Source organism: Ranitomeya imitator, chromosome 7, assembly GCF_032444005.1.
Source record: "Ranitomeya imitator isolate aRanImi1 chromosome 7, aRanImi1.pri, whole genome shotgun sequence".
In the NCBI taxonomy this organism is placed as follows: domain Eukaryota; kingdom Metazoa; phylum Chordata; class Amphibia; order Anura; family Dendrobatidae; genus Ranitomeya; species Ranitomeya imitator.
The window spans coordinates 222,741,621-222,768,324 of record NC_091288.1 but is presented as its reverse complement, the minus strand read 5'-3'; the positions used below and the strand labels follow the sequence as shown (position 1 = coordinate 222,768,324).

Sequence of the window (26,704 nt, the reverse complement as noted above, 5' to 3'; positions counted from 1 at the left end):
CTGGCGACTAATTACCCAGGGTGCAGTACCTAATCTGACCTGAGAGTAAGGGGGCGCCAGAGAGCTGCAAGTGTTAAGTGGAACTGTAAGCGGGATATACATAAATCCCTGCAGTTCGTGGTATATAGAAAAGCAGTGGGATACCTAGAATAAGCCCCTGCTGTAAACTAAGAGGTCAATAGCCTTGTGTGTGGTTTTTCATCACATTGTTAGCAGTGGAGGGATAACTAAGATAAGCCCCCCTGCACATGTGATAGCCGTCTGTTGGCCTAAAGTCACCCTGATCCGTGACGTAGGGGTGACGGTCACGGTGTGAATCCTGACCCAGTGGTGACAGCGGTCGGGGGGAATCGTGACACGTACCAACACTATGTCACCAGCTGACATGAGTGGCACCAGACCTGCGCGGCACCACTGGGAACGTACCGACACTATGTCACCAGCTGACATGAGCAGCACCAGACCTGCGCGGCACCACCAGGAACGTACCGACACTATGTCACCAGCTGACATGAGCAGCACCAGACCTGCGCGGCACCACCAGGAACGAACCGACACTATGTCACCAGCTGACATGAGCAGCACCAGACCTGCGCAGCACCACCAGGAACGTACCGACACTATGTCACCAGCTGACATGAGCAGCACCAGACCTGCGTGGCACCGCCGTGAAAGTACCGACACTATGTCACCAGCTAAATAAATAAGGCAGCACACTGCAGCGCTGAAACATGCAAATATGAAACACGAAAATTAAACTGCATTACTGCACTAGAAATATGAAAAATGAGAGCGTTTAGCGCATAAAAATGGCCAATTTTATGTGTACCTGGTAGCCACATTACGGCATCTCTCTTATACCAGGTCCTACACTTGCCTTACCTCGCTGAGAATAAACATCTCCATCTGAATGGGTACATGTGTAACCTCTTCCTAGACTAAAATTCTCTCTCTCTGTGGAGGGGTATTGGACCTGCTGTAATTAAAACACCTGTGGCTAGAAATTCTTTAGCCTTCTGATCGTGCACTCCGCCTTCTAGCCACAGGTGTTTTAATTACAGCAGGTCCAATCTCTCTCTCTGTGGAGGGGTAATTTCAGTCTAAGTAGAGGTTTCACATGTACCCATTCAGATGGAGACGTTTATTCTCAGCGAGGTAAGGCAAGTGTAGGACCTGGTATAAGAGAGATGCCCTAATGTGGCTACCAGGTACACATAAAATTGGCCATTTTTATGTGCTAAAAGCTCTCATTTTTCATATTTCTAGTGCAGTAATGCAGTTCAAATTTCGTATTTCAAGTTTGCATGTTCTAGCGCTGCAGTGTGCTGCCTTATTTACTTGACTATATACGAGTTGGCGACTCTGGGTTCAGCACCTGTTCACACTGAGTCTATGTTTGGATGTGACGGTCAGGTTTTTGAAAACTATGTCACCAGCTGACATGAGTGGCACCAGACCTGCGCGGCACCACCGGGAACGTACCGACACAATGTCACCAGCTGACATGAGTGGCACCAGACCAGGAACGTACCGACACTACGTCACCAGCTGACATGAGCGGCACCAGACCACTCCTTTATCAAAAGGCGAGCGGTGGAGCCGTGTCCACAGAGAAGATTACCTGAGTGGCTGCAGCAAGCGAGTCCTGGGTCAGCATAGAAACTTTCCGTAAATATCTCCCATAAATCACAGCGACAACAGCGAGAGGAGGGACGATGCTCAGAACAAACATGGCTAGTTGGGGAGAGACGAAAAACTGTGCAGGAGGAAAAGAAAATCATTAGGAACAAACGAGCAATATCTGTGGGTGACTGTGAACGTGTGAGGAGACACAGGAGCGGATTCATGTAATGTTGTAACCAAACAATATGAAAATAAATTTGGTTTTCTCAGTTTGCTGCTTTTCATAGCGGCAATTTTGCATTAACTCTAGATTGCTATGAAGAGAGATCAGATGAACTTCAGCCCTGACACAAAGTGACCTGATGGTATAATATCTGTGTCCTTGTCAGCTCAGGAGGAAGTGTGAACTGGGACAAGGCAGCTGATATCACTGCCAGACTAACGTGAACGATTAAGTGTAGACTGCGTGTTTTAAAAAAGGATAAGGGGCTACTCATCCATGGAGGGGGTCACTCACAATGTGTGGAGGCTACTCATCCATGGAGGGGGTCACTCACAATGTGCGGGGGCTTCTCATCCATGGAGGGGGTCACTCACAGTGTGTGGGGGCTTCTCATCCATGGATGGGGTCACTCACAATGTGTGGGGGCTTCTCATCCATGGAGGGGATCACTCACAATGTGCGGGGGCTTCTCATCCATGGAGGGGATCACTCACAATGTGTGGAGGCTTCTCATCCATGGAGAGGTCACTCACAATGTGTGGGGGCTTCTCATCCATGGATGGGGTCACTCACAATGTGTGGGGGCTTCTCATCCATGGAGGGGATCACTCACAATGTGCGGGGGCTTCTCATCCATGGAGGGGATCACTCACAATGTGCGGGGGCTTCTCCATGGAGGGATCACTCACAATGTGTGGAGGCTTCTCATCCATGGAGGGGGTCACTCACAATGTGCGGGGGCTTCTCATCCATGGAGGGGATCACTCACAATGTGTGGGGGCTTCTCATCCATGGAGGGGGTCACTCACAATGTGCGGGGGCTTCTCATCCATGGAGGGGATCACTCACAATGTGCGGGGGCTTCTCATCCATGGAGGGGATCACTCACAATGTGTGGGGGCTTCTCATCCATGGAGGGGATCACTCACAATGTGTGGGGGCTTCTCATCCATGGAGAGGTCACTCACAATGTGTGGAGGCTTCTCATCCATGGAGGGGGTCACTCACAATGTGTGGGGGCTTCTCATCCATGGAGGGGATCACTCACAATGTGCGGGGGCTTCTCATCCATGGAGGGGATCACTCACAATGTGTGGGGGCTTCTCATCCATGGAGGGGATCACTCACAATGTGTGGGGGCTTCTCATCCATGGAGAGGTCACTCACAATGTGTGGAGGCTTCTCATCCATGGAGGGGGTCACTCACAATGTGTGGGGGCTTCTCATACATGGAGGGGTCACTCACAATGTGTGGAGGCTTCTCATCCATGGAGAGGTCACTCACAATGTGTGGGGGCTTCTCATCCATGGAGGGGGTCACTCACAATGTGCGGGGGCTTCTCATCCATGGAGGGGATCACTCACAATGTGTGGGGGCTTCTCATCCATGGAGGGGGTCACTCACAATGTGCGGGGGCTTCTCATCCATGGAGGGGATCACTCACAATGTGCGGGGGCTTCTCATCCATGGAGGGGATCACTCACAATGTGTGGGGGCTTCTCATCCATGGAGGGGTCACTCACAATGTGTGGAGGCTTCTCATCCATGGGTGGGGGGTCACTCACAATGTGCGGAGGCTTCTCATCCATGGAGGGGATCACTCACAATGTGTGGAGGCTTCTCATCCATGGAGGGGATCACTCACAATGTGTGGGGGCTTCTCATTTATGGAGGGGATCACTCACAATGTGTGGGGGCTTCTCATCCATGGAGGGGTCACTCACAATGTGTGGGGGCTTCTCATCCATGGAGGGGGTCACTCACAATGTGTGGAGGCTTCTCATCCATGGAGGGGGTCACTCACAATGTGTGGGGGCTTCTCATCCATGGAGAGGTCACTCACAATGTGTGGAGGCTTCTCATACATGGAGGGGATCACTCACAATGTGCGGGGGCTTCTCATCCATGGAGGGGATCACTCACAATGTGCGGGGGCTTCTCATACATGGAGGGATCACTCACAATGTGTGGGGGTTTCTCATCCATGGAGGGGATCACTCACAATGTGCGGGGGCTTCTCATACATGGAGGGATCACTCACAATGTGTGGGGGCTTCTCACCCATGGAGGGGATCACTCACAATGTGTGGGGGCTTCTCATCCATGGAGGGGTCACTCACAATGTGTGGGGGCTTCTCATCCATGGAGGGGATCACTCACAATGTGTGGAGGCTTCTCATCCATGGAGGGGATCCCTCACAATGTGTGGAGGCTTCTCACCCATGGAGGGGATCACTCACAATGTGTGGAGGCTTCTCATCCATGGAGGGGATCACTCACAATGTGTGGAGGCTTCTCACCCATGGAGGGGATCACTCACAATGTGCGGAGCCTTCCATCCTTGGGGGATCACTCAAGAACGGGATCTAATCCTCCCCCAAGAACAACTTCTCCCACCATCTGGACTGACGCTATGTGTCCGGACTGTAAATCCTGACCCCGTGCATCTATCCAGACTTATCCCCGCGTTCCCTGGAGGTCTATTGTGAGTGGTAATTACATATACTGCGTATTATACAAGTGCAGGACGTGCGGCCATTACCATCATCCCCACTCCGACAGAAGCCTGCGCTACGGCTCTCAGTCCATCCGATAGATTCTCTGTGATCGATCTGCCAATCAAAACCGTGTCTGCCGACAATCGATTGATCAGCTCCCCGGTACGAGTCTGGTCAAAGAAGCCGACCTCCTGCCTGAGAAGCGAGGAGAAGAGCGAGGAGCGCAGTCTGCGGACGATCCGCTGTCCTGGGGGCAGAAACGTGTCCTTTATGGAGACAATGTAACAAATTATGACATGTGATTCATTGTACGGTCACAAACTGAGTGCCAACTCATCATACGATCATATATTGGGTGCAGTCTCATCGTAAAGTTACACACCGAGTGCCATCTCATCTTACAGTCACACATCGGGTACGGTCTCATCATACTTTGGGCGCCGTCTCATTGTACAGTCACACACCGGGCGTCGTCTCTTTGTACAGTCACACACCGGGCGCCCACTCGCCATATGGTCACACACCGGGCGCCATCTCATCTTACGATCATACACTGGGCGCCGTCTCATCATACAATAATACATTGGGCACAGTCTCATCGTACGGTCACAAACAGAGTGCGATCAGATCGTACGGTCACACACCGGGCGCCGTCTTATCGCACCGTCACACACTTGGCGCCGTTTCATCGTACTGTCACACCACCCACTGGGCGCTGCTTCGCCATATGGTCACACATCGGGCGCCATCTCATTGTATGGTCATACACTGGGCGCTGCATCATCGTACGGTCACATACTAGGCGCCGTCTCGCCGAATGGTCACACATTGGGTGCAGTATCATCGTACGGTCACACACTGGCCGCCATCTCATCGTACGGTCATACACTGTACACCGTCTCATCGTACAGTCAGACACTAGGTGCCATCTCATCGTACGGTCTGACATTGGGCGCAGTATCATCGTACGGTCAGACACTGGACGTCATCTCATCGTACGGTCACACACCGGGCTCAGTCTCATCATAAGGTCACACACTGGGCGCAGTATCATCGTATGGTCACACACCGGGTGCTGTCTGATCGCACGGTCACACTGGCCGCCGTCTCATCGTACGGTCACACACTGGGCGCAGTATCATCGCATGGTCATTTTCTCGGCGCCGTCTCATCATACGGTCACAATGGTCGTTGTCTCATCATAGTCACACACCGAGCTCCATCTCATGGTACGGTCACACACTGGATGAAGAATCATCGTACGGTCACACACTGAGCGCCGTGTCAGCGTTCGTTCACACACTGGGCACCATCTCATCATACAGTTACACACTGGGCACCGTATCATCGTACGGTCACACATTGGATGAAGTATCAGCGTACGGTCACACATTAGGCGCCGTCTCATCGTACGGTCACACACTGGGCACCATATCATTGTACGGTCACACATTAGGCACCGTCTCATCGTACGGTCACACACTGGGCGCCATCTCATTGTACGGTCACACACTGGGCGCCGTCTCATCGTACGGTCACACACTGGGCGCCATCTCATTGTACGGTCATACACTGGGCGCCATCTCATAGTACGGTCATACACTGGACGCCATCTCATAGTACGGTCACACACTGGGCGCCGTCTCATCGTACGGTCATATTCTCGGCACCGTATCGTTGTAGGGTCATACACTGGGTGCTGTCTAATGGTACGGTCACACACTGGGCGCTGTCTCATCGTACGGTCACACACCGGGCTCCGTCTCATCATAAGGTCACACACTGGGCACAGTATCATCGTATGGTCACACACCGGGTGCTGTCTGATCGCACGGTCACACTGGCCGCCGTCTCATCGTACGGTCACACACTGGGCGCAGTATCATCGCATGGTCATTTTCTCGACACCGTCTCATCATACAGTCACAATGGCCGTTGTCTCATCATAACCACACACCGAGCTCCATCTCATGGTACGGTCTCACACGGGGAGCAGTCTCATGGTACGGTCACACACCGGGTGCTGTCTCATGGTACGGTCACACACTGGATGAAGAATCATCGTACGGTCACACACTGAGCGCCGTGTCAGCGTACGTTCACACACTGGGCACCATCTCATCATACGGTCACACACTGGGCACTGTATCATCGTACGGTCACACATTAGGCGCCGTCTCATCGTACGGTCATACACTGGGCACCGTCTCATAGTACGTTCACACACTGGGCACCGTATCATCGTACGGTCACACATTAGGCGCCGTCTCATCGTACGGTCATACACTGGGCACCATCTCATAGTACGTTCACACACTGGGCACCATCTCATCATACGGTCACACACTGGGCACTGTATCATCGTACGGTCACACATTGGATGAAGTATCAGCGTACGGTCACACACTGGGCACCGTATCATTGTACGGTCACACATTAGGCGCCGTCTCATCGTACGGTCATACACTTGGGCGCCATCTCATAGTACGGTCACACACTGGGCGCCGTCTCATCGTACGGTCATATTCTCGGCACCGTATCGTTGTAGGGTCACATGCTGGGTGCCGTCTAATCGTACGGTCACTCGCTGGGTGCCGTCTCATCGTACGGTCACACAATGGGCGCCATCTCATCGTATGGTCACACAATGGGCGCCATCTCATCGTACGGTCACACAATGGACGCCGTCTCATTGGACAAAGTATCATCACATGGTCATATTCTCGGCACCGTACTTCATACCTGAGGTTTGCATGAGGTAGACGCGAATGCCGTTAGCAGCTGCTCCTAACAGGAAGACCCCGCTCAGTAAGGCACACAGTGGTGTAAGGCTGGACGTCAGGTCCTGCGCGGAATTTGAGTAGATCACATCGATCACTTTTCCCAGGAAAAACGGAGCCGACATGGTGATGACACTGGAGACGGTGAGGAAGCCGACCGCGGCTGCAGAAAGAAGGCGGAGAACGGGATTAATACTGAAGAGAACACAGCCACCTTTAGTTACCGGGGAAGCATCTAGTTATCGAGGACTCTCCATAGGGGATCACCTCGCCACCAGTTGACTGTCTTTCCACTCGGGACTGTGGCTATCAGGAAATTGTCTTTGCATTGTACATTGGGGGCTGTCACGATTGGGGGATCGTCTCGTCTTCATGGATAGTCCAATGTTTAATGCTGTAAACCTTTGCGACAAATCTACCTCTACCGGGATCCTCCACCTCAAGGACAGGAACCCAAGCTCTCGACCCCACACAGTCAGAAGCTCTTCCCCCGATTAGGGGGTGGGTGACTGATGACTTCTGGACACAATCATAGGGATAATGAAGTCAATTGTTGATCATATTTACATGGACAGTGATGGATCCTTCATGAAAGTCATCACCCATGAGATGTGATCTGCCCGTGCTCCATATCTGATGTCCATGTGAAGGTCAGAAGATAAGAGGCGCTTGTATACTGTGAGGGAAGCTGCTCGGTGGGGGGCACCAGGCTAGGGGGTCCTCTTAGTGTTGCTGTTCTCATCATAAAAGTGAGTGTGAACACAGCTGAGCAAACAGAATTTATTGCAACTATTTCCAAAGCTGAAGATATCAGGGAGGAACAAAGATCTGCTCCCTGCAGACCACCCTTATCTCCAGAGCCAGGCACAAGCTTGCAAACTACATGCTCAGCCTAATAAATGACGAGAATACTTGTCATAAAGAAAAAGCCAAACGGAAAAACGTGCGCACGTGAAATGTACAAAAAAGAAATATTCACTGCTAGAACAAAACTGAAAGATTAAAAACAGGTAAAACAGAAGTATCAAAATCTAAAGGCAACAAAACAAGAGACGATCCATGTAATCAGTACACAATGGAAACTCATAGAAAATGGTACGATAAACATCAGCAGGTGAAGGTGTGAATCCCATACAGCTGGATACAGACGGGACAAGACCCCACTAATCGTACAGAGCGGTCATGGACGCCATATAATAGCACGGATGAGAGGGGCCGACCCCGCGTTGTGTGTCCAAGGGGCAAAGCTATACAGAATATACAAATATTGAAAATAGATCCAAAATTATAACCAACAGGTAATAATCAATAATAGGACAAATGCAAAAAATAACGAGGAGTGATAACAGTAATACACCTTATATAAATCCTTAAGGAGAAAGGCAAATAAAGCACATCAGACCAAAACACATGGAAATACTCCCCACGAGCATCGCTGGTCAGGTCAGGTCCAGCAATTCATTTATTTCAGTTTTTATTTTTTTTCTCCCCTCCCCTGATGAAGCTGGCATGACCAGCGAAACGCGCAGGGTAATTTCCACCTACGTCTCCAGCAGCACTGCGCACAATAACACATTGCTATGATCTCAGTGCCTGGAGTAGGACTGGTACTTACATCACACCCGCATGCATCCTTGTTCTATTATTACCCACTGGTTATTATACATATTTGTGTACTATGTTTGCATTTCCCCCTTGGACACCACACGGGTCAGTCTCTCTTATATGGCGTCCATGTCAGCTCTGTATTAGTAGGGTCTTGTATCCAGCTGTATGGGGGGTTCTCTCTTTAGGTTCCTTATTCCTCGGTGGATTCCCGTTGTGTCGGCGCCCGGTGATCTCACCCGCAGCCTCCGTGATTTATCACCTTTACATCGGACTCTTTGCTTTTATCTGACTCTTGCACCAGTAAATATTTATTTTTGTGCCCTTGTTTCTGTTCTCCTTTTGCCCCCCATCTGCAGACACGGAGGTCCTGGGGGACGGCAGATACGGCCACGGAGGGAGATCCCACTGGAGGACACCATGGGGATCCTCCGTCCAGCAGTCTGGTGATCTGTCCAATAATCCAGACACTTCACATAGGAAGGAAAAGGCACAGAAATGTTCAGGAGACGGAGCTGGATCTGCAGCATTTCATACAGGATTGTAAAGAAGAGGATGACTGATCTGGACACAGCGCCACTGCTGAGCACAGGTCATGTCTGGTATTGCAGCTCATTACTAGTTCATATAAATAGTGCAGTACCAGAGTGGACCTGGGTGCAACGGTGGCGCTGTGCCCGGATATTGTCAGGCTCTTGCTGTAACACACGGGTCACAAAGCTTTCTGTGCAGCTGTAAGGCGGACGCCGCTCCCTCCTGACACTGTACAGGGGCAATGAATGAGCGAGTACCACACGTTATAAGGAGAGGGGGGAGATGAAGCTTCAGTTATAAAAGTGCAATATTGTGACATAACAACCAGTGAACAAAACAATGTAACATCTGCAAGAATAACAAAAAGCCGAACCATGGAAGAGAACTCCCAACACCCCCCATAGAGAGCAGGGTCCGCCGAGGAGGAGACTCTGGAGTTAGTGCAAAGGGCAGCGCAGGAAAAGACTTCCCATAGGGCACTGCCGAGAGACAGGAGCAGCATAGCCGGGATCCTGCAGAGAGACAGGAGCAGCACAGACCGGATCCTGCAGAGACAGGAGCAGCACAGACCGGATCCTGCAGAGAGACAGGAGCAGCACAGCCGGGATCCCGCCGAGAGACAGGAGCAGCACAGCCGGGATCCCACCGAGAGACAGGAGCAGCACAGCCGGGATCCCACCGAGAGACAGGAGCAGCATAGCCCGGATCCCACCGAGAGACAGAAGCAGCACAGCCGGGATCCTGCCGAGAGACAGGAGCAGCACAGCCCGGATCCCGCAGAGACAGGAGCAGCACAGACCGGATCCCACCGAGAGACAGAAGCAGCACAGCCCGGATCCTGCCGAGAGACAGGAGCAGCACAGCCCGGATCCTGCAGAGACAGGAGCAGCACAGCCCGGATCCTGCAGAGACAGGAGCAGCACAGACCGGATCCTGCAGAGAAACAGGAGCAGCACAGACCGGATCCCGCCGAGAGACAGGAGCAGCACAGCCGGGATCCCACCGAGAGACAGGAGCAGCACAGCCGGGATCCCGCCGAGAGACAGGAGCAGCACAGCCGGGATCCCGCCGAGAGACAGGAGCAGCACAGCCGGGATCCCGCCGAGAGACAGGAGCAGCACAGCCGGGATCCCGCCGAGAGACAGGAGCAGCACAGACCGGATCCTGCAGAGACAGGAGCAGCACAGACCGGATCCTGCAGAGACAGGAGCAGCACAGACCGGATCCTGCAGAGAGACAGGAGCAGCATAGCCCGGATGCCACCGAGAGACAGGAGCAGCACAGACCGGATCCTGCAGAGAAACAGGAGCAGCACAGACCGGATCCCGCCGAGAGACAGGAGCAGCACAGCCGGGATCCCGCCGAGAGACAGGAGCAGCACAGCCGGGATCCCGCCGAGAGACAGGAGCAGCACAGCCGGGATCCCGCCGAGAGACAGGAGCAGCACAGTAGGGATCCTGCAGAGAGACAGGAGCAGCACAGACCGGATCCCACCGAGAGACAGAAGCAGCACAGCCCGGATCCTGCCGAGAGACAGGAGCAGCACAGCCCGGATCCTGCAGAGACAGGAGCAGCACAGCCCGGATCCTGCAGAGACAGGAGCAGCACAGACCGGATCCTGCAGAGAAACAGGAGCAGCACAGACCGGATCCCGCCGAGAGACAGGAGCAGCACAGCCGGGATCCCACCGAGAGACAGGAGCAGCACAGCCGGGATCCCGCCGAGAGACAGGAGCAGCACAGCCGGGATCCCGCCGAGAGACAGGAGCAGCACAGCCGGGATCCCGCCGAGAGACAGGAGCAGCACAGCCGGGATCCCGCCGAGAGACAGGAGCAGCACAGACCGGATCCTGCAGAGACAGGAGCAGCACAGACCGGATCCTGCAGAGACAGGAGCAGCACAGACCGGATCCTGCAGAGAGACAGGAGCAGCATAGCCCGGATGCCACCGAGAGACAGGAGCAGCACAGACCGGATCCTGCAGAGAAACAGGAGCAGCACAGACCGGATCCCGCCGAGAGACAGGAGCAGCACAGCCGGGATCCCGCCGAGAGACAGGAGCAGCACAGCCGGGATCCCGCCGAGAGACAGGAGCAGCACAGCCGGGATCCCGCCGAGAGACAGGAGCAGCACAGTAGGGATCCCACCGAGAGACAGAAGCAGCACAGCCCGGATCCTGCCGAGAGACAGGAGCAGCACAGCCCGGATCCTGCAGAGACAGGAGTAGCACAGCCCGGATCCTGCAGAGACAGGAGCAGCACAGACCGGATCCTGCAGAGAAACAGGAGCAGCACAGACCGGATCCCGCCGAGAGACAGGAGCAGCACAGCCGGGATCCCACCGAGAGACAGGAGCAGCACAGCCGGGATCCCGCCGAGAGACAGGAGCAGCACAGCCGGGATCCCGCCGAGAGACAGGAGCAGCACAGCCGGGATCCCGCCGAGAGACAGGAGCAGCACAGCCGGGATCCCGCCGAGAGACAGGAGCAGCACAGACCGGATCCTGCAGAGACAGGAGCAGCACAGACCGGATCCTGCAGAGACAGGAGCAGCACAGACCGGATCCTGCAGAGAGACAGGAGCAGCATAGCCCGGATGCCACCGAGAGACAGGAGCAGCATAGCCCGGATGCCACCGAGAGACAGGAGCAGCACAGACCGGATCCTGCAGAGAAACAGGAGCAGCACAGACCGGATCCCGCCGAGAGACAGGAGCAGCACAGCCGGGATCCCACCGAGAGACAGGAGCAGCACAGCCGGGATCCCGCCGAGAGACAGGAGCAGCACAGCCGGGATCCCGCCGAGAGACAGGAGCAGCACAGCCGGGATCCCGCCGAGAGACAGGAGCAGCACAGCCGGGATCCCGCCGAGAGACAGGAGCAGCACAGACCGGATCCTGCAGAGACAGGAGCAGCACAGACCGGATCCTGCAGAGACAGGAGCAGCACAGACCGGATCCTGCAGAGAGACAGGAGCAGCATAGCCCGGATGCCACCGAGAGACAGGAGCAGCATAGCCCGGATGCCACCGAGAGACAGGAGCAGCACAGACCGGATCCTGCAGAGAAACAGGAGCAGCACAGACCGGATCCCGCCGAGAGACAGGAGCAGCACAGCCGGGATCCCGCCGAGAGACAGGAGCAGCACAGCCGGGATCCCGCCGAGAGACAGGAGCAGCACAGCCGGGATCCCGCCGAGAGACAGGAGCAGCACAGTAGGGATCCTGCAGAGAGACAGGAGCAGCACAGACCGGATCCTGCAGAGAGACAGGAGCAGCACAGACCGGATCCTGCAGAGAGACAGGAGCAGCACAGCCCGGATGCCGCCGAGAGACAGAAGTAGCACAGCCGGGTTCCCGCCGAGAGACAGGAGCAGCTCCACCGATTAGAGCAGAAAGGTCTCGAACACAACCACGAAAAAGGTCGGGCCGAGAACAGGGAGAATCAGTGATTAGAGACACTGCACAGTGCCCATGTACACAGAAGAACAGCCAGTACATAAAAAGAAGCGGTACTGTGTATATATACAGGATGGGAGGAGAGGTAATGTGCAGAGTATATATACAGGAGGAGCGGTACTGTGCAGTGTATATATACAGGAGGAGTGGTACTGTGCAGTGTATATATACAGGAGGAGTGGTACTGTGCAGTGTATATATACAGGAGGAGTGGTACTGTGCAGGGTATATATACAGGACAGGAGGAGTGGTACTGTGCAGTGTATATATACAGGAGGAGTGGTACTGTGCAGTGTATATATACAGGAGGAGTGGTACTGTGCAGTGTATATATACAGGACAGGAGGAGTGGTACTGTGCAGTGTATATATACAGGACAGGAGGAGTGGTACTGTGCAGTGTATATATAGATGAGGAGTGGTACTGTGCAGTGTATATATACAGGACAGGAGGAGTGGTACTGTGCAGTGTATATATACAGGACAGGAGGAGTGGTAATGTGCAGTGTATATATACAGGACAGGAGGAGTGGTACTGTGCAGTGTATATATACAGGACAGGAGGAGCGGTACTGTGCAGTGTATATATACAGGACAGGAGGAGCGGTACTGTGCAGTGTATATATACAGGAGGAGTGGTGCTGTGCAGTGTATATATACAGGAGGAGTGGTACTGTGCAGAGTATATATACAGGAGGAGTGGTACTGTGCAGTGTATATATACACAGGAGGAGTGGTACTGTGCAGTGTATATATACAGGAGGAGTGGTGCTGTGCAGTGTATATATACAGGAGGAGTGGTACTGTGCAGTGTACATATACAGGAGGAGTGGTACTGTGCAGTGTATATATACAGGAGGAGTGGTACTGTGTAGTGTATATATACAGGACAGGAGGAGCGGTACTGTGCAGTGTATATATACAGGAGGAGTGGTACTGTGCAGTGTATATATACAGGACAGGAGGAGTGGTACTGTGCAGTGTCTATATACAGGAGGAGTGGTACTGTGCAGTGTCTATATACAGGAGGAGTGGTACTGTGCAGTGTATATATACAGGACAGGAGGAGTGGTACTGTGCAGTGTCTATATACAGGAGGAGTGGTACTGTGCAGTGTCTATATACAGGAGGAGTGGTACTGTGCAGTGTATATATACAGGAGGAGTGGTACTGTGCAGTGTATATATACAGGAGGAGTGGTACTGTGCAGTGTCTATATACAGGAGGAGTGGTACTGTGCAGTGTCTATATACAGGAGGAGTGGTACTGTGCAGTGTCTATATACAGGAGGAGTGGTACTGTGCAGTGTCTATATACAGGAGGAGTGGTACTGTGCAGTGTCTATATACAGGAGGAGTGGTACTGTGCAGTGTCTATATACAGGAGGAGTGGTACTGTGCAGTGTCTATATACAGGAGGAGTGGTACTGTGCAGTGTCTATATACAGGAGGAGTGGTACTGTGCAGTGTCTATATACAGGAGGAGTGGTACTGTGCAGTGTGTATATACAGGAGGAGTGGTACTGTGCAGGGTATATATACAGGACAGGAGGAGTGGTACTGTGCAGTGTATATATACAGGACAGGAGGAGTGGTACTGTGCAGTGTGTATATACAGGAGGAGTGGTACTGTGCAGTGTATATATACAGGAGGAGTGGTACTGTGCAGTGTATATATACAGGAGGAGTGGTACTGTGCGGTGTATATATACAGGAGGAGTGGTACTGTGCAGTGTCTATATACAGGAGGAGTGGTAATGTGCAGTGTATATATACAGGACAGGAGGAGTGGTACTGTGCAGTGTCTATATACAGGAGGAGTGGTACTGTGCAGTGTCTATATACAGGAGGAGTGGTACTGTGCAGTGTCTATATACAGGAGGAGTGGTACTGTGCAGTGTCTATATACAGGAGGAGTGGTACTGTGCAGTGTCTATATACAGGAGGAGTGGTACTGTGCAGTGTCTATATACAGGAGGAGTGGTACTGTGCAGTGTCTATATACAGGAGGAGTGGTACTGTGCAGTGTATATATATAGGAGGAGTGGTACTGTGCAGTGTATATATACAGGACAGGAGGAGTGGTACTGTGCAGTGTATATATACAGGACAGGAGGAGTGGTACTGTGCAGTGTATATATACAGGAGGAGTGGTACTGTGCAGTGTATATATACAGGAGGAGTGGTACTGTGCAGTGTATATATACAGGAGGAGTGGTACTGTGCAGTGTATATATATAGGAGGAGTGGTACTGTGCAGTGTATATATACAGGACAGGAGGAGTGGTACTGTGCAGTGTATATATACAGGAGGAGTGGTACTGTGCAGTGTATATATACAGGAGGAGTGGTACTGTGCAGTGTATATATACAGGAGGAGTGGTACTGTACAGTGTATATATACAGGACAGGAGGAGTGGTACTGTGCAGTGTATATATACAGGACAGGAGGAGTGGTACTGTGCAGTGTATATATACAGGAGTGGTACTGTGCAGTGTATATATACAGGAGGAGTGGTACTGTGCAGTGTATATATACAGGAGGAGTGGTACTGTGCAGTGTATATATACAGGAGTGGTACTGTGCAGTGTATATATACAGGAGGAGTGGTACTGTGCAGTGTATATATACAGGAGGAGTGGTACTGTGCAGTGTATATATACAGGACAGGAGGAGTGGTACTGTGCAGTGTATATACAGGAGGAGTGGTGCTGTGCAGTGTATATATACAGGAGGAGTGGTACTGTGCAGTGTATATATACAGGAGGAGTGGTACTGTGCAGTGTATATATACAGGAGGAGTGGTACTGTGCAGTGTATATATACAGGAGGAGTGGTACTGTGCAGTGTATATATATACACAGGAGTGGTACTGTGCAGTATATACAGGAGGCGTGGTACTGTGCAGTGTATATATACAGGAGGAGTGGTACTGTGCAGTGTATATATACAGGACAGGAGGAGTGGTACTGTGCAGTGTATATATACAGGAGTGGTACTGTGCAGTGTATATACAGGAGGCGTGGTACTGTGCAGTGTATATACACAGGAGGAGAGGTACTGTGCAGAGTATATATACAGGAGGAGTGGTACTGTGCAGTGTATATATACAGGAGGAGTGGTACTGTGCAGTGTATATATACAGGAGGAGTGGTACTGTGCAGTGTATATATACAGGAGGAGTGGTACTGTGCAGTGTATATATACAGGAGGAGTGGTACTGTGCAGTGTATATATACAGGAGGAGTGGTACTGTGCAGTGTATATATACAGGAGGAGTGGTACTGTGCAGTGTATATATACAGGAGGAGTGGTACTGTGCAGTGTATATATACAGGAGGAGTGGTACTGTGCAGTGTATATATACAGGAGGAGTGGTACTGTGCAGTGTATATATACAGGAGGAGTGGTACTGTGCAGTGTATATATACAGGAGGAGTGGTACTGTGCAGTGTATATATACAGGAGGAGTGGTACTGTGCAGTGTATATACACAGGAGGAGAGGTACTGTGCAGTGTATATACACAGGAGGAGAGGTACTGTGCAGTGTATATATACAGGAGGAGTGGTACTGTGCAGTGTATATATACAGGAGGAGTGGTACTGTGCAGTGTATATATACAGGACGGGAGGAGAGGTACTGTGCAGTGTATATATACAGGACAGGAGGAGTGGTACTGTGCAGTGTATATATACAGGAGGAGTGGTACTGTGCAGTATATATATACAGGACGGGAGGAGTGGTACTGTGCAGTGTATATATATAGGAGGAGTGGTACTGTGCAGTGTATATACACAGGAGGAGAGGTACTGTGCAGTGTATATACACAGGAGGAGAGGTACTGTGCAGTGTATATATACAGGAGGAGTGGTACTGTGCAGTGTATATATACAGGAGGAGTGGTACTGTGCAGTGTATATATACAGGAGGAGTGGTACTGTGCAGTGTATATATACAGGAGGAGTGGTACTGTGCAGTGTATATATACAGGAGGAGTGGTACTGTGCAGTGTATATATACAGGAGGAGAGGTACTGTGCAGTGTATATATACAGGAGGAGAGGTACTGTGCAGTGTATATATACAGGAGGAGTGGTACTGTGCAGTGTATATATACAGGACAGGAGGAGTGGTACTGTGCAGTGTATATATACAGGAGGAGTGGTACTGTGCAGTGTATATATACAGGAGGAGAGGTACTGTGCAGTGTATATATACAGGAGGAGTGGTACTGTGCAGTGTATATATACAGGACAGGAGGAGTGGTACTGTGCAGTGTATATATACAGGAGGAGTGGTACTGTGCAGTGTATATATACAGGAGGAGTGGTACTGTGCAGTGTATATATACAGGAGGAGTGGTACTGTGCAGTGTATATATACAGGAGGAGCGGTACTGTGCAGTGTATATATACAGGAGGAGCGGTACTGTGCAGTGTATATATACAGGAGGAGCGGTACTGTGCAGTGTATATATACAGGAGGAGCGGTACTGTGCAGTGTATATATACAGGAGGAGCGGTATTGTGCAGTGTATATATATACAGGAGGAGCGGTACTGTGCAGTATATATATACAGGAGGAGCGGTACTGTGCAGTGTATATATATATATACAGGAGGAGTGGTACTGTGCAGTGTATATATACAGGAGGAGAGGTACTGTGCAGTGTATATATATACAGGAGGAGCGGTACTGTGCAGTGTATATATACAGGAGGAGTGGTACTGTGCAGTGTATATATACAGGAGGAGTGGTACTGTGCAGTGTATATATACAGGAGGAGTGGTACTGTGCAGTGTATATATACAGGACAGGAGGAGTGGTACTGTGCAGTGTATATATTCAGGACAGGAGGAGCGGTACTGTGCAGTGTATATATACAGGAGGAGTGGTACTGTGCAGTGTATATACAGGAGGAGTGGTACTGTGCAGTGTATATATACAGGAGGAGTAGTACTGTGCAGTGTATATATACAGGAGGAGCGGTACTGTGCAGTGTATATATACAGGAGGAGCGGTACTGTGCAGTGTATATATACAGGAGGAGCGGTACTGTGCAATGTATATATACAGGACAGGAGGAGTGGTACTGTGCAGTGTATATATACAGGAGGAGCGGTACTGTGCAGTGTATATATACAGGAGAAGCGGTACTGTGCAATGTATATATACAGGAGGAGTGGTACTGTGCAGTGTATATATACAGGAGGAGCGGTACTGTGCAGTGTATATATACAGGAGGAGCGGTACTGTGCAGTGTATATATACAGGAGGAGCGGTACTGTGCAGTGTATATATACAGGAGGAGAGGTACTGTGCAGTGTATATATACAGGAGGAGTGGTACTGTGCAGTGTATATATACAGGACAGGAGGAGTGGTACTGTGCAGTGTATATATACAGGAGGAGTGGTACTGTGCAGTGTATATATACAGGACAGGAGGAGTGGTGCTGTGCAGTGTGTATATACAGGAGGAGAGGTACTGTGCAGTGTATATATACAGGAGGAGCGGTACTGTGCAGTGTATATATACAGGAGGAGAGGTACTGTGCAGTGTATATATACAGGAGGAGGGTACTGTGCAGTGTATATATACAGGAGGAGTGGTACTGTGCAGTGTATATATACAGGAGGAGTAGTACTGTGCAGTGTATATATACAGGAGGAGTGGTACTGTGCAGTGTATATATACAGGAGGAGTGGTACTGTGCAGTGTATATATACAGGAGTGGTACTGTGCAGTGTATATATAGGAGGAGTGGTACTGTGCAGTGTATATATACAGGAGGAGCGGTGCTGTGCAGTGTATATATACAGGAGGAGCGGTGCTGTGCAGTGTATATATACAGGAGGAGTGGTACTGTGCAGTGTATATATACAGGAGGAGTGGTACTGTGCAGTGTATATACAGGAGGAGTGGTACTGTGCAGTGTGTATATATGTGGTGCAGTGTAGATAATGGGGGCAGTAGAGCGGGGGGGGGGGGGGATGGGGGGTTACACAATATTTCGGTATCTGGGGACTTTGCTTTATCTCCATAGATGGTAAATATTGATGTTAGATTGTTAGTTTGTAACATAAGTGTAAATATTTACACCCCGCGGTATAAGCCCCCCCTCCCCCCCCCCCCGGTGATGCTGGCCCCTCAGTGACCCCGCTACCTGTCAGCCTCCAGCTCTCCGGTGCCGCCAGGCCCAGCAGCCTCCTCACATCCTGGTTGGCCGGCCTCCTCTGCGGTGCGGTCTCTTCCCTCCGGGGGTCCTGGCTGGCCGGCCTCCTCTGCGGTGCGGTCTCTTCCCTCCGGGGGTCCTGGCTGGCCGGCCTCCTCTGCGGTGCGGTCTCTTCCCTCCGGGGGTCCTGGCTGGCCGGCCTCCTCTGCGGTGCGGTCTCTTCCCTCCGGGGGTCCTGGTTGGCCGGCCTCCTCTGCGGTGCGGTCTCTTCCCTCCGGGGGTCCGGCACAGACGCCCCCTCTCCCCGGATGCTGCTGAAGCCCCTGGATCTGGCGGATGAGTGACAGGTCCAAATGCTGCCCAGACTGCAGGCTGCGGGGGTGGTCCGGGGGGCAGAGCGCGGGGGTCGGGTCCTGCTGATGGTTTTCTGGAGGTCTCTGCACAAAGTTCTATAGGAACAGGAGGCGGTATAGAGAGGAAGCCGGGAGAGCAGCCATAGCCGGCCCCCGACAGCCCCCAGAGGGAGGCAGCGGCCCAGCATGGCGGGGGCAGGGGACAGCTCTACCTCAGGTAGATGGCGGATCTCCCTCAGGTAGATGGCGGATCTCCCTCAGGCAGGTGGTAGCTCTTCTTCAGGCTTCTCCCTCAGGCAGGTGGCGGCTCTCCCTCAGGTAGATGGCGGGTCTGCCTCAGGCAGGTGGTAGCTCTTTCTCAGGCTTTTCCCTCAGGTAAGTGGCAGCTCTTCCTCAGGCAGGTGACAGCTCTCCCTCAGGTAGGTGACAGCTCTCCCTCAGGCAGGAGCAGGCGACAGCACAGCGGCAGCTCTCCCTCAGGCAGGTGGTAGCTCTTCCTCAGGTAAGTGACAGCTCTCCCTCAGGCAGGAGCAGGGACAGCACAGGCAACTCTCCCTCAGGCAGGAGCAGGGACAGCACAGGCAGCTCTTCCTGAGGCAGGTGAAAGTGACAGCTCTCCCTCAGGCAGGAGCAGGGACAGCACAGGCAACTCTCCCTCAGGCAGGAGCAGTGACAGCACAGCGGCAGCTCTCTCTCAGGCAGGTGCAAGTGACAGCTCTCCCTCAGGCAGGAGCAGGGACAGCACAGGCAGCTCTCCCTCAGGCAGGAGCAGGGACAGCACAGGCAACTCTCCCTCAGGCAGGAGCAGTGACAGCACAGCGGCAGCTCTCTCTCAGGCAGGTGCAAGTGACAGCTCTCCCTCAGGCAGGAGCAGGGACAGCACAGGCAGCTCTCCCTCAGGCAGGAGCAGGGACAGCACAGGCAGCTTTCCCTCAGGCAGGAGCAGGGACAGCTCTCCCTCAGGCAGGTGGTAGCTCTTCCTCAGGTTTTTCCCTCAGGTAGGTGACAGCTCTCCCTCAGGCAGGAGCAGGGACAGCACAGGCAGCTCCGGTGAGGCGCTCGGCAGCACCTGAAGGTCAGCAGCGGGTGTCTCCTCCGGGCGCCGCGCTCCCTGTGCAGTGGGGCCGGTATCTGTGAGGGGCCCCGGGTGTGCGGTGCGATAACGCTGCGGCCTCCGCCTCCTCCTGTCATATCTGCGCCGTCATCGCTGGGGCCGCGGGAGCTCCGAGCCGTCACCTCACTCACCGCAGCCGGATCCCAGCGACCTCCCCAACAGGCCCCGCCCCCAGACACTGCAGGCCCCGCCCCCAGAGCAGGGCTTAACCCTCTCCTGACTGCAGCGAAGTCTGACCGGAACCGGAAACGGCCGCTGGAGCGCGGTGTCCTCAGAGTCACGTGCTGCTGTCCCCGGTGTAAATAGCTGTACACAGCGTCCTGCGGAGACTCTGCCGCCTCCTGTGAGGCCGCTCGGTCCCTGCTCCAGCCTGAGGGTGCGGACAGTCGGACAGTACCGTCTCCGTTCTGACACCTCCGTGCTCTCCGCTGTTCTGCGTCCTCCATAGACTTGTGTGAGTGCAGGAGTCCGATATCCACTGCTAGTCCCAGCACCTAGCGTCCCGGCAGCGCCCCACCGTGTAACATTAGGCCGAGCGCCATCTGAGGACCCTCAGCACCAGTGACCAGCGAGCGTCAGACGTTGTAACCGCGCTATCAAGGCCGAAGAAAGCCGCCATGTGTCCATCCAGCTCAGCCGATGTTCCCTCACAGATCTCCGTCCTTCTACAGAACCTAATAATTGTATGATACAATATTGTTCTGCTCCAGGAAGACATCCAGGCCTCTCTTGAACCCCTCGACTGAGTTTGCCATCACCACCTCCTCAGGCAAGCAATTCCAGATTCTCACTGCCCTAACAGTAAAGAATCCTCTTCTATGTTGGTGGAAAAACCTTCTCTCCTCCAGACGCAAAGAATGCCCCCTTGTGCCCGTCACCTTCCTTGGTATAAACAGATCCTCAGCGAGATATTTGTATTGTCCCCTTATAAGAACAAAAGGGGAGAAGCCAGCGCTGCTTGTGGTCAGAACGCAGTGTGAAAAGTGCACATGCACATATTAATTTCTGACTGTATATCAAAATGAGACATTTAGCAAACAATTGATCAATTCTTTGAGCCACCCCGCCACGTCACGGCATTCTCTTGTGGCAGTCCTACTCTACGATTTTTATATTCGCTGTGCCATTACGGCCTCCTAAATGTGTTAAAAGTGGAACCATATTGAATGCAAACCGTACCTGTAGCTTTTCTGAATCACTCCCATGGCGCCAGAAAGGGTATGCGACAATAACGGTCGACCAGGTCCAAGCATGGACATTTCAGACCTGACCTCCACACAGCCTGACCACTTGTCCCCTTATACACTTATGTGTGACACCCCAGGAGTTCGGGTACCACAGTGGCGCTGCCTTCCTCTCGGGGAGGGTAATGCCATGCCTGGAGACAGGAGGAATCCCTTTGGCAGGTAACCTTACATGCAACACATACTGACTACAGGCCAGAGGGGGAGCTCTACACCCAACTTGAGGGGAGCTGCTGTCTGTGGTCGGGAAGAGGAGTCAGTTGCTAGGCAGACAGTGAAGGAGCACAGGTAATTTGGAGCTAGAGAAAGACTGCTACTGGGCCTCTCTAAGCTCAGTGCAGAAACCGGGAGCCCGAGGCCGAGGGGGACTGCAAGCCCCACGGCAGAACCGGAGGGCAGGAAACTAAAAGGGACTTGCCCACATAATACCTGAGGTACAGCAGCAATCAGAGTCCAGAGTCACCGTGAACAGAGACCCAAAAGAGACGGCTCAAGTTGCCTACCGTGCAGGTACTGTCCCTGGACAGGGAAGAAAGAGGGCCTTGTTAGAGAGCTACAGGCAGCAAGGGACCACAGACCAGCGCATAGTGGAAGGCTCCCAAACTGACCTGTCAAGGGGATTTCCACCTGTCTTCAGGCTGCCTGGACCCAGCTACACCTGTTACCGGTACCCTGGACTGAGGCTGAATACAATCTCAGTAAACCAGGTAAAGACTGCAACTCTGTGTCCTCCAATAATTTGCGGCATTCACCATCCCTGCCAAATACATCGGGAGCCCTGGGGACACCGCTTCACCTGTGGGAAGCGACACCATCTTTGCTGCAGCACCATCACCCCAGAGGACCCCTTTAAGCAGCGTCGGTCACCTCTGACCGAGAACCACAGGTGGCGTCACAAACTTTCATTATTTCCACAACCCCTTTAAAGACCGTCCCTTTTACTTGGGCGCCCAGGGCCACGGACCGGGTCGCTGCCACCGTGACCACCCCTTTAATTGTGACCGGACCTGGTACCGAGTACCTGACTGGCGACATTTTGGCGTCACGAACAGGATGGACTAACCCTTTGAAGTGGGTCTTGTGCGCCTAAGCGACTGTATTTAAATGAGAGACTTTAATAAGTTGTGTGCCAGAGACTTTAATGGGTTTCTAAAACATCACCATCACTGCGTCACACCATAACTGCCGCCATCACTGCGTCACACGGTGCGCACAGCTACCAGAAAAAGTGCAGGAAAAGAGGGGTGCGCCATTTTGGGCAAAGCCTGAAGTGAGAGCCGCAAGTGAGGACTCCGTGCAGCAACACCGCAAGTGAAGACGCTGCACAGCCTTGGACGGAGGGTCGGGAGAAGAGCCCGACCGCTAACAAGAGGAACTGCTGCAGACCACGCAGCGGAGGAACCGCTACAGCCTCCAGAAGAGACGCCGGCCCCTATAAGGTTAGCAGGGGGAGAAGCCATGTCTGCCCCGGGAGTAGCATTGGCGGCGGTCGCAGCCACAGGCCCCATAGTACCCCCAGGTCCTGCAGCGAACGCACCTGCAGGCCCAGTGATGCCCCAAGGCCCTGCGGTGGAAGCAGCTGCAGATCCCATACCGCCATTAAGTCCTGCAATGCCCGCAGCTCCAAAAAGTCGGCCGGACTCCGCAACAGCTACAGCGCCCATAATGCTGCTGTCCATGCCATATATTCCTGGAGAGGCCTTGCTACCCCAATATTCCGGAGAGTCCCATAAAGTGAATTTAAGGAAAGGCTCTGCAGCCTATTTGAAGTATATCCTCTGACAGAGCATCAGAAGGTCAGCATTCTAAATGGCCAACTAATTGGCGTAGCCCTAAGAGAGGTAAAATCCTGGCCAGATATAGAAAAAGGGACTGTGCAGAAAATCTTTGCCAAACTTAAAATTACCTTTGACACCTGCACCGTTGCAGAAATCAAAATTAAGTTTTTTGGGTGCAAGCAGAGAACACAGGATAGCATACGGGACTGTGCCCTTAATCTACAGGAGGCACTGTGGGCCATCAAACAAGTTGACCCTCACAGCGTACAGGATTGAGACAAGCTCTTAAAGGAGCAGTTCATTGAGGGTCTCCTGTCCAGCACCCACAGGACCCAGCTACACATCCTGGCCTTGCAAAATCCTGACCTGGACTTTGCGCAATTTAAAGACAGGTCCATCCGGGTGCTGCACGAACCTCAGCCCAGCCGCACAGTGCCCCATAGGCATCCAGCCCTCACAAACCACCAGGAGGTGGCATCATATCCTCAGGTCCCCGATGAGGCCGACGCACAGATCCTGGATGATGATCCTTCCACAGGACTACGCCTCCAGGTACAGAAACTGACCAAAAGCGTAGCTGCACTTGCCAGGTCCGTGCAGTCCTTGCAGGAATCTCCAAAAGAAAAGATCAAGCTGGCTGCCAGCCCTGAGGATGTCCCCTGGCGAAGACCGAAGAGGATTCTGCCGACCAGAGGATGAGATAACGACCGCTATCATCAGAATGAACAACACATCTGCCGCCACTGCAACCAGGCAGGACATATTGCAAGGTACAGTCATTTAAACAAGGGAACCCTGGGGCAGAGGGCCAACACCCAGGAATAAGACGACCAGGCCCACAAAGTTGGCGAGCCAAGTACGTCGGAGGATGACCGGTCCTCCCCATTGTGATTGATGGCATCCCGATGAACGCTTTTTTGGACACCGTCTCTCAGGTTACAACTATGCCTCACATTATAAACGTTATTGGGCTGACACAGACATTACCCGTGGCCCAGATAGTGATTTAACAATAGTTGCCAGTAATGGTCAGCATTTGCCACAGGTGGGGTACAAAGAGGTCACCAGTAAGGTGGGTCGGTTAGAATTGAAGGCCCAAGGAATGGTGATTGTTGATATTGATCGGCGTGAATGTAACCCTATGATGACAATTGGTACTAATGTTATAGAAAATTGTTTTGCCGAGGTTATTGTCTTATTACAACAGGTGGCCGAAACTGCTGGTTCCAGTGAGCAACGTGTCCTACAGAAAGAAATCAGAGCTCTTTTGCAGAGACAACAGGTAGAATTATCTGGTGGAGAGATTGGCCGTGTCACAGTAAGTGATTCAACCCCCATTGCAATACCCCCCAGGAGCGAAATGTTAATATGGTGTTGGGCAGCAATAGGCCTCAGAGGTAACGACTACCAGGCCCTGGTAGAATCTGTGTATTCAGATAGTAGGCCCACAATCCTGACAGCCAGAGGGGTGGTTGATGTCTGCAAGGGGAGGGTACCAGTACGTTTCCTTAACTGGAGAGAAAGAGGTCCACCTAACCAGATATGCCACATTTGCCAAACTGTTTACTGTTGATAATAATGTAATACAGGCAACAGAACCCTTGTTCCCGTCCAACCAGGCAGAGGACAATGGCTCTGCACGACAAATTGAGAATTGGTGTCAGAAATTACACGTGTGTACTGACTCTACCCCATCACACCAAAAACAAGGGGCTTACCAGGTGGTCCATGAGTATGAGCGGGTATTCAGAAAACACCCACTAGATTTTGGGCAGGTTAAAGGGGTTCAACATCATATCCTCACAGGAAATTATCCGCCCATTAAAGAGAGGTACCGACTTGTACCTCCAGCTCATTATCAGTGTGCCAAAGATATGTTACAAGAGTTGAAGGAGGCTGGGGTAGTTAGAGATAATTGTAGCCCCTGGGCAGCTCCATTAGTCCTCGTCAGGAAAAAGGATGGTACAATGAGAATGTGTATTGATTACAGGCAGATAAACTGCATTACACACAATGATGCATGCCCGTTGCCCAGAATAGAAGAGTCATTAGCTGCTTTAAAAACTGCTAAATACTTTTCCACCTTGGATCTCACTAGTGGGTATTGGCAGGTTCCCGTAGCAGAGATGGATGAAGAAAAGACGGCCTTCACAACAGCGATGGGTCTCTCTGACTTTAACTACATGCTGTTCAGACTGTGCAATGCACCAGGAACATTCCAGAGGATGATAGAGTGCTGTCTTGGGCACATGAATTTCGAAACCATCTTGCTGTACCTGGACGATGTCATCGTCTTCTCCAAGACATATGAGGACCACCTGAAGCACCTGGCCAAGGTGTTCGATGCTCTGTGCAACTTTGGCTTAAAGGTAAAACCATCCAAATGTCATCTATTAAAGCCCAAAGTGCAGTACCTGGGCCATGTTGTAAGCGCCGAAGGAGTGGCACCAGATCCTGACAAGGTCACCGTGATCAGACACTGGCTGAAGCCCAGCAACATCCATGAAGTCCGAAAGTTCCTCGGGTTGGTAGGCTACTACAGAAGATTTATTAAAGACTTCACCAAGATAGCCGCACCACTACAAGACCTGTTAGTGGGCCAATCTAAAAAAACCAGGGGAAAGAACACCCTGTTTAAGTAGAACGACAGACTGGAGGGATCCTTTGCTAGGTTGAAGTTGGCTCTTACGGGAGATGAGGTATTGACCTACCCTGAATATAACCAACCGTTTGTGCTGTACACGGACGCCAGCAACGTGGGACTGGGAGCCGTGTTGTCCCAGGTACATGGAGGCAAAGAATGGGTAATTGCCTATGCTAGCAGGAAACTTCATTCCATGGAAAGGAACCCCGAAAACTACAGTTCCTTTAAGCTGGAGTTCATCACCATCGTCTGGGTGGTAACAGAGGTTCAGGCTTTACCTGGCTTCTGCAAGATTCACAGACAACAACCCTCTGACACTCCTGGAGACGGCAAAACTAGGTGCCTTGGAGCAGCGATGGATGGCCCGATTGTCCAATTATGAATTCACCATCAAGTACCAGGCAGGGAACAAGAATGCCGATGTGCTGTCCAGGATGCCTAACTTACCAGAGATGGGAGAAAATTCGGAAGAACTCGAAGAAATAGAGTTACCAGCTTTCCATCGCCTCGGGGCGACCCAGTATTCCCATTATGTGAGGAACAGGCGTAAGGGCAAGCAAGAAGCTACGCTGAACCCATTGCCTCATCATGGATGGGCCGATACAGGACAGTGACCCAGCAGTCCGTCTGATCAAGGAGCTGCTGATGCAAGCCGATTCGCACCTGTCACGCCGTTTATGG

At 52.3% G+C, this 26,704-nt stretch overlaps 1 protein-coding gene across 1 annotated transcript in view; it reads right to left on the bottom strand.

The window, feature by feature from the left end:
• ABCB10 (ATP binding cassette subfamily B member 10) overlaps positions 1 to 20,517 on the bottom strand; it is a 58,212-nt gene extending 37,695 nt beyond the window's left edge. Inside the window, exons 1-4 of the mRNA XM_069735142.1 lie at positions 18,882 to 20,517; positions 7,088 to 7,288; positions 4,390 to 4,592; positions 1,622 to 1,756 (exon numbers count right to left, since the gene is read on the bottom strand). Of these exons, the coding sequence (XP_069591243.1) occupies positions 1,622 to 1,756; positions 4,390 to 4,592; positions 7,088 to 7,288; positions 18,882 to 19,431 (1,089 nt within the window). The 5' untranslated portion in view covers positions 19,432 to 20,517. The remainder of the gene's footprint in view (positions 1 to 1,621; positions 1,757 to 4,389; positions 4,593 to 7,087; positions 7,289 to 18,881) is intronic.
• Between the last annotated feature and the right edge of the window lie 6,187 nt (positions 20,518 to 26,704).